Source organism: Periplaneta americana, chromosome 16 (assembly GCF_040183065.1).
Source record: "Periplaneta americana isolate PAMFEO1 chromosome 16, P.americana_PAMFEO1_priV1, whole genome shotgun sequence".
Classification (NCBI taxonomy): domain Eukaryota; kingdom Metazoa; phylum Arthropoda; class Insecta; order Blattodea; family Blattidae; genus Periplaneta; species Periplaneta americana.
Genome location: NC_091132.1, coordinates 4,408,245 through 4,422,018, shown reverse-complemented (window position 1 = coordinate 4,422,018; position 13,774 = coordinate 4,408,245). Strand labels below are relative to the sequence as shown.

Genomic DNA, 13,774 nt, shown 5'->3' with positions numbered 1-13,774 from the left:
TTTCTGGAATTTCCTTGCTCTACTTTTTGTATCAGATAGCCTCTGGTTCAATCCGGTATCGACAAGAAGATAAATTACTTGTTGTCGTTTGATGAGGGGTTGTCTCTATCGACCGCGAGAGAGCGTCGTCTTCGTGCGCCGATGCTGTTGCCATGACGACAGACTGGATATCGCCCTTGCTCGCGTGCCGGAGGCCTGGAAGGATAGGAGTGGCCTGGAAGAAGAGATGGATAGGCTCTGCTTAATTAAGAAGGTAAATCCACGTGGAGCGGTTCTTAAGGTATTGGATGTGGACCCGTGGCGTGACTGGTTAGCGTGTGTGGGGGAGGTTGACCTCAGGTAATTACGTTGATGAACAGAAGTTATTAAGCCGAAGATGATTGCGTCCAGGGGGAGTTTCCTCCAGTGTGCTGGTTGTTGTACACATCAGTTGCATGTCTGCTCTCTGTTATTGGTGCGCCTCTCTCCCGTAGGACTATGGCGAACGCCGCTCACGCCGAGGTATGGTATTCAAACTTTCTTTCATTGCTCCACAAGACATCAAAGTGTCGTTGACAGAAACACAGACTCTTCTCTCTCAGGGTTGAAATGATTGCGTTTATAAATACAATAACTAGAGATCCGTGTTCGAATCTTGGTCGACAATTAGAAATTTATCTACTTATGCGACTAATACTGTTTTATACTGTGTTGTTTCAAGCGCTGGTCTTTCACCATGCTGACGACATAAGCAGGAGTCCCATTGTTTCTGAATGAAGTGTCGGTTCAGAATTCTTAGTAGACTAACATGGGAGCAGGAAAAAGAATTAAATTAATTATGGTGCTGACAATGATGATAGTGATTCATTAATTGCTAAGGATCTCGTTATACGGTGAATAAAATCTCAAATTTCGATATAAAGATTTGGTTAATTTTCGTGTTATTTCGCAAAAAAGTAAACTAAATTTATAAGTTTGTACTTGCTATTTGGGAAAAGGAAATTGTACCAGAACAATGGAAGGAGTCCATAATCGTACATATCTTTAAGAAGGGGTACAACACTAACTGTAGTAACTTTCGAGGAATATCACTTTTGTTGACGTCGTACAAAATTTTGTCCAATATTCTTTTGAGGGTTAACTCCATATGTAGATGAAATTATTGGGGATCATCAATGTGGTTTTAGGCGTAATAGATCAACTATTGATCAGATATTTTGTATTCGACAGATAATGGAGAGAAAATGGGAGTATAAGGGTACAGTGCATCAGTTATTCATAGATTTCAAAAAGACATATGACTCGGTTAAGAGAGAAGTTTTATATGATATTATTATTGAACTTGGTATTCCCCAGAAACTAGTTCGATTAATTAAAATGTGTCTCAGTGAAACTTACAGCAGAGTCAGTATAGGTCAGTTTCTATCTGATGCCTTTCCAATTCACTGTCGGCTAAAGCAAACAGATGCACTATCACCTTTACTTTTTAACTTCGCTCTAGAATATGCCATTAGGAAAGTCCAGGATAACAGAGAAGGTTTGGAACTGAATGGAATTACATCAGCTTCTTGTCTATGCGGATGACGTGAATATGTTAGGAGAAAATACACAAACGATTAGGGAAAATACGGGAATTTTACTTGAAGCAATTAAAGAGATAGGTTTGGAAGTAAATCCCGAAAAGACAAAGTATATGATTATGTCCCGTGACGAGACTATCGTACGAAATGGGAATATAAAAATTGAAAATTTATCCTTCGAAGAGATGGAAAAATTCAAATACCTGGGAGCAGCAGTAACAAATATAAATGATACTCAGGAGGAAATTAAACACAGAATAAATATGGGAAATGCCTGTTATTATTCGGTTGAGAAGCTTTTGTCATCTATCTAGTCTGCTGTCGAAAAATCTGAAAGTTAGAATTTATAAAACGGTTATATTACCGGTTGTTCTGTATGGTTGTGAAACTTGGACTCTCACTTTGAGAGAGGAACAGAGATTAAGGGTGTTTGAGAATAAGGTGCTTAGGAAAATATTTGGGGCTAAGAGGGATGAAGTTACAGGAGAATGGAGAAAGTTACACAACACAGAACTGCACGCATTGTATTCTTCATCTGACATAATTAGGAACATTAAATCCAGACATTTGAGATGGGCAGGGCATGTAGCACGTACGGGCGAATCCAGAAATGCATATAGAGTGTTAGTTGGGAGGCCGGAGGGAAGAAAACCTTTGGGGAGGCAGAGACGTAGATGGGAGGATAATATTAAAATGTATTTGAGGGAGGTGGGATATGATGGTAGGGACTGGATTAATCTTGCTCAGGATAGGGACCAATGGCGGGCTTATGTGAGGGCGGCAATGAACCTCCGGGTTCCTTGAAAGTCAGTAAGTAAGTAGACACGAACTGTCGCTTCATTTGAAGAGAATATATCTGTATACCGGAGGTTAAGGACAATATTGTGTTTTACAGGAAAGCTAAATGAAAGTGCTCTTTACCTCTATACCATATGGCAGATGTTACCCTTTCCAACAGGCTAAATCGCTTATTATTACGCGTAGGAGTTTGTGTTTTGCACCACTGAAAAGAGCACGAAAATTAAAATATTGTAGAAACATGCAAACACCTCAATTTCGTAAAAAATGGACATAGTGTCCTTTACCTCCGGGTACAGTTATATTGAATGCCATTCATTAACTACTTCTGTAATCTCAGACCCATACCCTCTCCATTTGCAAACGAAAACAAAAATAAAACATTGAAACCAACAGAATTGTAGTTTCATTCCCGAAACTGGGTCACGTATTGTGCGTGCCGATCAGAGGTCTGCATCGGACGTTTTCGCTCGAGGGCCAAGTAGTTCATAGCATAATCCGATAGGTAGCGCACATGCATGATGGGTAAAATTGTCACGAGCGATAAATCCTCGAACGGTATGAGCCGAGCGTTAGACATTCGTTCTTGTTACAGTGATGAACTGTGTAGTAACATCATAGATGTTTATGATTTCAAAACTTTGCAGTGTTTAACTAACCTCTCCATAGTACAACTACAAAACTTGCTTTAAAATGTAATATAAATGATTTAGGTAAATGTTCCCCTCCCCCACACAGGAGTGATTTTGTTTTTGCCACATCTGATAGATGTTATTGGATGTAAATGTAATTATTATAAACGGAGAACACAATCACGATAATGCAAGAACTGTATCAAGTTTTCTAGTAATAATAATAATAATAATAATAATAATAATAATAATAATAATAATAATCATCATCTCTAATAATTAGTGTATCAATCTTTGCGTCTGTAACAGTTGTGCAGCATGATTATTCGTTTTATTATATTTTCTGTGACGTTATCTCTGTACTAATATTGTAATTAATCTACTGCTATATCAATAATATTTTGTAAAACGTTTCTACATTGTCGCAGTATATAGGCGGAACACTATGTATGGACCTATCATATTATATATGTGGTAAATCAAATATTGAACAATTATTAATTAGCAATAATAACTGTATATCGAAGTTTTTCATACTATTTTATTTATAACTTCATGTTCCTGTTTTGGTACGTTCCATTAAACGTTTGTCATAAACGCAGAAAATAATGCCTTATTTTTACCGTGTGAGAAAAACATTTATATGTATCTTATCTGTCGCCTTCCATACAAGAGTCCACACCTGTGGAGTAACGGTCAGCGCATCTGGCCGCGAAACCAGGTGGCCCGGGTTCGAATCCCGGTCGGGGCAAGTTATCTGGTTGAGGTTTTTTCCGGGGTTTTTCCTCAACCCAATAAGAGCAACTTTCGGTGTTGGACCCCGGACTCAGTTCACCGGCATTATCACCTTCATATCATTCAGACGCTAAATAACCTAGATGTTGATACAGCGTCGTAAAATAACCCAATAAAATAAAAATAAATCCATACAAGAAAAGACATGTCGGTGAGATGATCTTCTACTTTTATTACGAGCGTATCACGACCGATCGTTTCTCACTCGAGGGTGCGACACTCAACCGAGTTCAAGCGAGCGATTTAATTACAATGCAGCACTCTGGTGCCGGTGTATCCCTGATACATCGCATAATTTGTTTATTATACATAACAAAATAATACAGCGTACTTACGCATTCTTGTTGAATTTAAATGCACCACAAGAAAGAAATAATGTGGATAGGAGGAGGGAATTTAAGGTATGGAAAAACCTTAGGTGTAAACGCGGGCTGTGAACCATGAAATCCCTGTGAGATGAATAGTCTGTCAGAGGAATTCTGGGTTGCTTGGAAACGATTGCTCTGGTATCATCTGTGTGGTTTATTAGTAGCAGCTCCCTGTGTTTCTAACAAAATTTTATAATCCCGTAGTGATCAACCATATGGGAGTTCGTCAGAAGTTGAAGTCTCATTGAAATGCATGCAACATCGATAAGAGTGTCGTAATGGTGTTCTCTGTCAACTGTTCCAGTTACTTCAATGCGACGATATGAATATTAAGCATAGCAAACATGTCACGCCGGGTGCTTGGTGAATGACAATTCTGCAGCCAGGTGAACTTGTGGACTGCAGCCTCCAGCACAAAAATAGATTCGTTAAAGTTAAACTAGCTCCTCTGTAATGTTCCCCTTCTCTCCTTTCTCTTCCTGTTATCTTTTCTCTTCTTTCTTATACTATTCTCCCTTCTCCTTTCCTATGTACGAGCTATTCCATCTCAAATCGACCGAAATATAGAGAAAATTCATCTTACAATTTATAAATACAATAAAACTTTTTTTGTACGTAGAGAACTGTGATACAATGCTTTGTGCAAAGTTTGAGCCATCAGAACTTCATAGTGTTTAAATTAAACATATTTAAATTTATCGTATTTTCATAAAATTAACAAATTTGAACTGTTGTAGCTCCGAAACCCTTTCACCCAATGATCAAAATCATGATTTATTTTGATGCTGAGAAATTAAAGTTTACATTAACATATAAGCAGATTTTCTTACTTTTTATGGAAATAGAGAAATTTAGATTTTTCCTCATTAAGACGCCTTTGGCCAGGAAAAATAATTTAAAAATATATAGTTAAATTCCGCGTTGAAAGTACAAATAAACACATATTTTTTACTGATGGTATGTTGATAAGAAAGTATTGAAAATATCAAATAAAGAAAATAAATAGTACGCGCGTGAACTAACCAGCTGACTGTGAGGCGGGAGCTACCCGAGACAAGCAAGGCCAGGAGACAAACACGTGATGTTTCGTCTAGTAGCGCATAGCTGGGCTAGCTTTATCAGAGGTTTTCATAAACACAGGAGTAAAATGACGCCCAACGCTCGCTTATCTTCAGCTCTCGGCCAGTGCGTGCGGTACTGCGCCGTTCAAGTCTAGGCGTGTGAAAATAATCTATTTAATACCCTCGAGACTTATTGCCATACCACTAAGCAAACAATACCGAATCCCTCTTAACAATGCAAGGTTTTTTCTCAATATTTTTTTACATTTTTTTCAAATGGCCAAAAAGCCTAAAAGCAAGTAAAATGAGATTATCTGTCTCTCTGTGTACAATAAAAATAAGGATTACTTCTTAACATAACCTACCAAATGCCAGCTTCACAATAAGCTCTCGTTCAATGTTCTGCAGTAAATGGTTCCAGAGTTCTGAGCGCTGAAAGAGGCTTGTTTTTATAAAATACGCTAAATTTGTCGCTCAATAATACGAAAACCGTTTGACTTTCGATAGTATATTTTTGAAAATGCACTCCCCTCAGCACCTTGTATAAGTAGGGAAAAAATTAGAGTATAAAAAATGCGAGGTTTTTTTACTGATGGATTTCATATGGAATAGCCCGTACGTAGCTTCCAAGCCAGTTCAATTAATGCAGTTCTCCCACAGTTTAATCGTCTGAAACTTATGTGGGCATAAAATTTTTAAGTACAATACAACCTCTATTATCCGTGGTAATGAAGGGCGTGGAGTGAACGGTTAATCGAAAAAATCGGATAATCCGTACCATATAAGGTTTTCATAAATTAAGTGCATAATACAGTTTCATAATTTCCTCCGTGTTCTTGTATTTTCAACATGCCAGGTAATGGATCAGATGTTCACTAATGTCCACACCTGTGGAGTAATGGTCAGCGCGTCTGGCCGCGCGTCTGGCAGGTTCGAATCCCGGTCGGGGCAAGTTATCTGGTTGAGGTTTTTTCCGGGGTTTTACCTCAATCCAATACGAGCAAATGCTGGGTAACTATCGGTGCTGGACCCCAGACTTATTTTCACCGGCATTATCACCTTCATATCATTCAGACGCTAAATAACCTGAGATGTTGATACAGCGTCGTAAAATAACCCAATAAAATAAATAAATGTGCACTAATTTAAGTCTGGTTTTCAATGACGGGTTTTTAAGAGCCAAGGAAACTCTTTATGACGACAGTCTGTGGAAAGATATGAATAGTACAGGTCTCATGTTGTAGATACTTATACTTATACATACTTATTACACTTCATATTTGTTTTTAATTAAATCGTACACAGTTGTAATTCCTATTTCGTATTCTGATTCGAGATGAAGCACAGTTTCTCTTTTCTCAAACCACTCAATTACTTGCACTACTCGTATTTTTCGTAGCACAACTCCTTTTCTTTGACACCTGTGGAAGGCATTTTGCAAAGAATTTAGGCCCCTTTAAGAGTGGACCATACTGTATAAGAGTAAACGACACTCTGTTGAACAAATTCGTACTAATAAAATGTACACTTAGCGGCAAAAAGAACGGGCCGGCCGACAATTTCTAAGTTCCAGAGACATAACATTGCGCATGCTCGTCTCGTCAACTCTGTAGTTCACCCGGTAACACTTAATTAAACCTTTTAAATTTGCTGTATTTTGTTTAAGAGTCTAAAATATGTAATAAAATCGAATGCCGGGTTGATTCTAGATACATCAGGGCCCTTGAAGAGTGAAATAATAACAAAATTGATAAATACAAAATCGACCGGAGCGAATATGAACAGGAAAACCACGTATTATGCCGAACTGATGTTAACGTTCACAGTAGCGTAAGTCGTTACGGCATTGGTCTATTGAACAAGTTGATAGTAGTATCTCAAGGTTCGAATCTTCCCAATCTTTTTTTATTTACAAATTTTCCATCATATGTCTCTCGCAAAACTATAATTACGTGGCGATATCTCTTAGAATATGCCCAAACTCTAATAAATAATAAACCTCCCTCTATCTTTCAAGCAACACTGCTATCTGTTAATACAGCAGGATAATCATCCGATACACACCGCCGACGGGATTCAAAGATGGTTTACGAGGAGGCGTGATGTCGACCCAGTCGACTGACCTCCAAATTCACCAGATATGAATCCGATTCAAAATTTGTGGGCTGCAGTCAAAAGGATCCTACGCTCTAATTGGGCAGAACAACCACCCGTTCGGACGCCTGAGGAATTGTGGGACAGAGTTCTAGATGCGTGGGAGGAGATGGCCAAGAATTTAGACCTGTTTCATAATCTTGTGGACTCCATGCCGCGCAGAATGAGGGCAGTTGTTGACGCGGTTGGTTTGTGGACGAGATACTAGTCCCCACCACAGGCCTTGTTTTGTTAATATATTAAAAAATGGTTTGTTTTTGTTAATTTAAATATTTATTTGTGTTTAATATGCGTCCGGTTTTTTAGGATGTGAAACAAGTATTTTTGTTTATACAGGTCAGGTCTCACCTATTAATAGCCCACAGGTGATGGGCAATAATATTTTTACAAGGCAGGCATAACGAAGTTTGTTAACAAATGCCATTTCACATTTAAACTAATAAATTAAGTAAAAGTTAAAATAAAAAAAGTAATAATTCTACCGTACCGGGAAGCGAACACATAACCTCTGGCACGGTTGTCAGACTTCTTACCACTGGACCACACACTGCTCGTAAGGTTTACTACATTATAGACGGACGACTTTCAATGAAGAGACACCACAGCAATGCCTTGCAGTGGGTTACGTTCACACGAGTGAACCGCACGATAGAACTTAGCATTTCTATCGACCAAGAGTCGGCCCATTATTTTTGCCGTTAAGTGTACAGTACGTCATATTTTTTTTGCAGCAAAAAAAAAAGTGCGAGAGAAAGACAGTCGGATAATCCACCAATCGGAATAGGGTGACGGAAAATCTGGGTTCTACTGTAATAACAAAATTGATAGGAATCATTAGATTGAAAATCATACGCTCGCAGTTGCGATGATGTTGGTGCAAGGTGTAATTTATCTACAGATCTTTGGTTGCCGAAATGAAGTGCAGATAGCGATATTCTTTGCTTGATAATAATCTAATATAGTAGTACATGTTCAGGCCGTACGAGCAAGCGCGCGCCACGGACAGATTGCTCTGTGTGCGGGTTATTTCTCTTCCCCCTACAAGGACGCACTGAAAGAGGGGTAGCGGTGCAAAGGTTGTCCATGCAAAAGTCAGAGAGAGCAGAAAATTTTTCTGCAGAGTTATAGTTGAAAATAATATACTATATTAAACAATCGCTGATACGTGACTATCCATATTCTCATACTGCAGAAGCTATAATACGAGTATAACCTAAATAATATAAACAAGATAAATGATAGAAAAGTTTTAATTAAGGATGATGAAATAAACATGAATCATTTTAAAAAGTAGTCTACCGTACAATTACTGACAGTACAATGTTGGCAAACAAAGAAACAAATTCTAGGGAGATCATAAAAAAACAAATGCTAAGGAGGTGATAAAAATTGTAGGATAAGCAGCCATGATTAGTTGAAACACGTCGTTCGCTACCGTTTTATTGATGAAAAGTTGTATGACGTAGTTAAAGTATAATAGTCAACAAAATGTTTTACCCCAGCTTATAAGATTTCCATTCTCCCCTTACCGTAGTATGAAATGTGTGGTACCCGTATCTGACTTGTCTTTGTTAACGACAAGTAAAAGTGCTGTTCAGGTACTAGTAGAACGGAACACTTTACGCTGCATTTCAGAGTTATTCCTATTACTTTATGTAGTGTAGGCCATAATGTTTATCCATGCACAAATTCCCGAAGGACATTACGGAAGGTTCCCTTTTTATTAACATTATTGTGTTTCATGTCCACCATTTTCAGATAGGTCGACTCGTAGGTACTGAATATGAACAATTTCTGTCCAATGGCTCAGAAGAAATAGTTGTGCAAGGTGTCCTACTTAAAGCCATTTATATTTTGTTTAGGCAGCCCAAATAACAGTTGAGACATGTGGGAGGTATTTAATGGTTTCGCAGGCGGAATGATGAGGGTGAGTATGACTGTCATCACATTGTTGTTGTTTAGTCAACTGTCCGAAGACAGGTCTGAACCTCACAAGTGGCACCAACAAGACACCACTTATGAGGCAACTAAGCCAGGAGATAATGGGATACTGTGATCAATTCCTTTCCTCTATTATCACTTGAACGTTACGAATTTGTGTAATAATTTTACGTTAAACAAATCTGTTATGCTAATTATTTATTTTTTTTCGGCTTTTAACATTTATCGTTGGGTAGTGTTTTATCGAGTCATTTTCTTTTCTTATAGTTCCGATAATATCACATGTTAATAGGTAAGTTATCTCCAATCCCTGAAATTAATTTAATTTAGATTAAGCAACAAACATGATAAGAAGTAACTTTAAGGAACAGATAGTCCAGAGTTTTAATACAGTGATCCATGAAAGGGTAGATTATGTAATTGAAGACCTCCCTGAATAAAGGATGTAACATCAGATTCTCGAAACATTTTTTATTTTAGTAGGTTATTTTACGACGCTTTATCAACATCTTAGGTTATTTAGCGTCTGAATGAGATGAAGGTGATAATGCCGGTGAAGTGAGTCCGGGGTCCAGCACCGAAAGTTATCCAGCATTTGTTCATATTGGGTTGAGGAGAAATCCCGGAAAAAACCTCAACCAGGTAGCTTGGCCCAACCGGAATCGAACCTGGGCCACCTGGTTTCGCAACCAGACGTGCTAGCCGTTACTCCATAGATGTGGACTTCTTGAAATATGTGATGTAGGTGAAAAAAATTTTTAAAGCATTTATTTATAATAATAAATTATAGCATTCAATGACTGAATAAACTTGAATCCTTGTTCAGCCGAATGATTGTGATAGTAAATATAGGCCTTACGAAACATGCCTCTGAAATTATTTTTATTTCTCCTGAAATATGAATTACAGTTTTGTTGGTTACGTCCTTACTCCGGAGAGACCTTCAATTAAGAATACGTTTGATTTTATTTTTAGTTTCAGCTTTATCATTTAATTTAATGAACAAATTAACTTTATTATAATTTGAATTCGAAGTTCAGCTGATTTACTTACAGTTTTGAAGGTAATCTTTTAATAGAAAAAGGAGCATCTTCTGCGGATCTCTGAAAAAAGAACTAAGGAAGAGACTAGTGAAGTACTTTGTGTGGAGTACGGAATTGTATGGGGCAGAAACATAGAAATTACGACGAAGTGAAGAGAAACGAAGAGAAGAAATGTGGATATGGAGAAGGATGGAGCTTATGAAAGGGGACAAACAGAATAAGAAATGAAGCTGTGTTGGAAAGAGTGGGTGAAGAAAGAATGATGCTGAAACTGATCAGAAAGAGGAAAAGGGAACTGGCTCAGACGAAACTGCCTAATGAAGGATGTAATGAAAGGAGTGGTGAAAGGGAGAAGAATTCGGGGCAGAAGAAGGTATCAGATGATGGATGACATTAAGATATATGGTTCATATGCTGAGAGTAAGAGAAGGCAAAGTATTTTTCTCTAAGGTGGCTTTGCCGCGTACGTAAGAAGCAGTACTGCCAATCTACTACAGTTTAAAGTTATATGGACAAATGTTTCAAGATGATAGGAATGGAATATTTGTCTAAATGCTACCATCGTCCTGGACAATGACTCTTTTCACACCAAAGGGGCTATACATATTCAGACAGACAAACAGACTATGTGCTCAAAACCTCTTTTTCGGGATTAGTGATGGCAAGAACGTGTAATTCCGCTAAAATCCCGGAATCTGTTTTTTGCTGCATCACAATAATGTCACTAGTAAGAAAGTAAAAATGACCATTAATGATAGGGCGTAGGTAAACAACGTCTTAGTAATATGGTCTATCATTGGCAGGATGGAAAGTATACTAACTTAAGGCCCATTCATAATGAAAATTAAACATAGCCGTAACATAAATACAGAAGTTTGCGCCCAGGCTACCAAATGGGATCATTCACAATGATTCACATAAGCATTGACATTAACATTGCCGTAAGACGTTAATATGAAAGTTTGCAAACTCCAAACTAGATAAGCATAGACGGTTAGCCCAATTTATTATTATTATATTACAACTTGCTTATCGGAGAATTACGCAAAATGAATATACTAAACGCTAGTCAGGCAAAAGTAATTAATTCTTTTGTGAACACAAAAGTAAAAATACTGAAAACCAACGCCAACATTTGGTTTAATAATCAACAAACTAGATAAGCATAGACGGTTAGTCCAATTTATTATTATTATTATTATTATTATTATTATTATTATTATTATTATTATTATTATTATTATACTAGCCGTACCCGTGCGCTCCGCTGCACCCGTTAGAAATAAATATAAAGTAATTACATAATTAAAATAGGACGTTTGATCCAGGGAACATTCGTGCTTGATAGAAGGATAAATCGTTTAATATGTTACTTAATTTAAATTGTATTTGCATAATTAAAATGCGATCATTTTGACCCAGGGACCACTCATTTGGTGCAATGACAATTCCTTTAACATGTTTCTTAATTGTTATTACCAATTATTTTTGGAAAAGCGAAAATTAACAGAAAAATTTTGGCTACAGATTAATTATTATGTTTATATTATATTATATTATATTATATTATATTATATTATATTATATTATGTAAAAAGTGTGTTGATAACAGATGTACTCGAATTAGAAAGTTTTTAATTTGTTGTGGGAGCTCTTGAATCTCAGGAGGAACAACTTTTACACCAGCGCAACATAATCTGCTTGGCTCATTACCCAATTTTTTTGCATTGCATTTATTGCATATGTATTTTATGTATTTTAACACGATTCAATTGAGCATAGTTAAAATTTGAATTATAAACTAATGGATTGCTAAGCTAACGTACTATTACTGCATACTAAATCAATACACTCTCGTTGTTCGTTAATTCTCTGAGATAAAAATGAATATGTTCATAAACATTATTTTAAGAAATACAGGAAATGAATATACAGAATAACCTATCAAGTTTTCTGTGCATAAGAAGCTATTTTAATCTTACCTGTCCTCAATTCACTCAAAAGTTACTGTAATAACATTATAGCATTATGTCCAACCAGAGAAACTACACTTTCCAATGATGAAATAATAATTAATTATACAAATCGGTTAATTAAGCTTCCTATATTACTTCATACAAACACAGAAACATTCTCTGTAGGCTATGTTTCATAGCTTTCGATTGTTGCTGTCCAAGGCCCCTTATAGACGAAGTCATTTGTTTTTTTATTTCAATACACCGCCTTAGATGGCAGTTATTTTAATTTTAAAACTCATTTATCCCATTAAATATCAGTCTTATCAAAATTTGTCAAAGAATAAAACTTATCAGAAATGATGTTTAAAGAAACTGTGGTATGTAACATTTTTCACAGAAATCAATAATAAGCGAGATATTTCGATTTATTTAATTCAGGCCCCCTTATAACCCTGTTTTTAAATAACGTATTTTGATTGCCATATAGCCTAAAATATAAGTTACAAGGAACTTAATTTATATTCCAATTTTCATCGAAATCCGTTCAGCCATTATCGCGTGAAAAGGTAACAAACATACAGACAGACAGACAGACATACAAACAAAAATTTCAAAAAAGCGATTTTCGGTTTCGGGTGATTAGTTATATATGTTAGGACCAATTATTTTTGGAAAATCGAAAATTACCAGAAAAATTTCGGCTACATATTTATTATTAGTATAGATTTCATGCTTATGCTTACGTGATTTGCAAACGGAACACAATCGTGGAGCGCTGAAGTATACGACAGAATATGAGGAAATGGTGTCGTTGTTATGTTTCTATGGTTACCAAGTATGTTTGCTGTTATGTTTATGTTCCCATCGTGAATGATGGTATGATTTTACCGTAACGTTTATATTCTTAAGTTGACGCTTACGTTATGTTTAATTTTCATTGTGAATGAACCTTTACTGACTGTACCGGTTAAGGAATAGCCTACAGTTTGTGAGACTAATCCTTGTTTCGCCCTCAGCGGATGGTGTACCCGGAGCGATTGGAGTTGGACAGCCTCATCAAGTCGAACGCAAGGTCCCCCATTAGCTCCTGGTGCAATGTCTCCGAGCTGCAGGAGACAGGAATTCAGAGCCGTTCTACAGGTACAGCGGCAGAGATGTTATCATGTTACCGTCATTTATTTCTTACTGGTTAAAGCTAGAGTGATGAAACTTGGCATAGTTATTCATTAATATCTCTGTTGTGAAATGAGGCGTTTGATTGGCTGCTTGCCTTCCAGAGATCCCGGGCATCCAACCGAATGAGACTGCTATGCCAGGCATCCCGATGCTCCTGTCCGTGAGGTCCCTGAACGACCTGGAGCAAGGCAACGTCGACAGGCAGTTCACTATTAACACCAACATCTACAGGAGCAGCAGTGACGAGAACAGCTCCATGTAAGAAACAATATACTATCGGATTACTTAT

General features: G+C 37.0%; 1 protein-coding gene across 6 annotated transcripts in view; it reads left to right on the top strand.

The window, feature by feature from the left end:
• The window catches only part of CngB (Cyclic nucleotide-gated ion channel subunit B), a 65,900-nt gene that overhangs the window by 15,218 nt on the left and 36,908 nt on the right, over positions 1-13,774 (top strand). For 4 of the 6 annotated variants that reach the window (XR_011329758.1, XM_069812936.1, XM_069812934.1 and 1 more), the window contains exons 2-3: positions 13,326-13,449; positions 13,587-13,743. Coding sequence is in view for 5 of the 6 variants with exons in the window: in XM_069812936.1 (XP_069669037.1) it covers positions 13,326-13,449; positions 13,587-13,743 (281 nt within the window). In the remaining variant the exon portion in view is untranslated. Of the gene's footprint in view, positions 1-159; positions 340-13,325; positions 13,450-13,586; positions 13,744-13,774 lie in introns of those variants that run through there. The other 2 variants (XM_069812937.1, XM_069812939.1) reach the window with 2 other exon arrangements.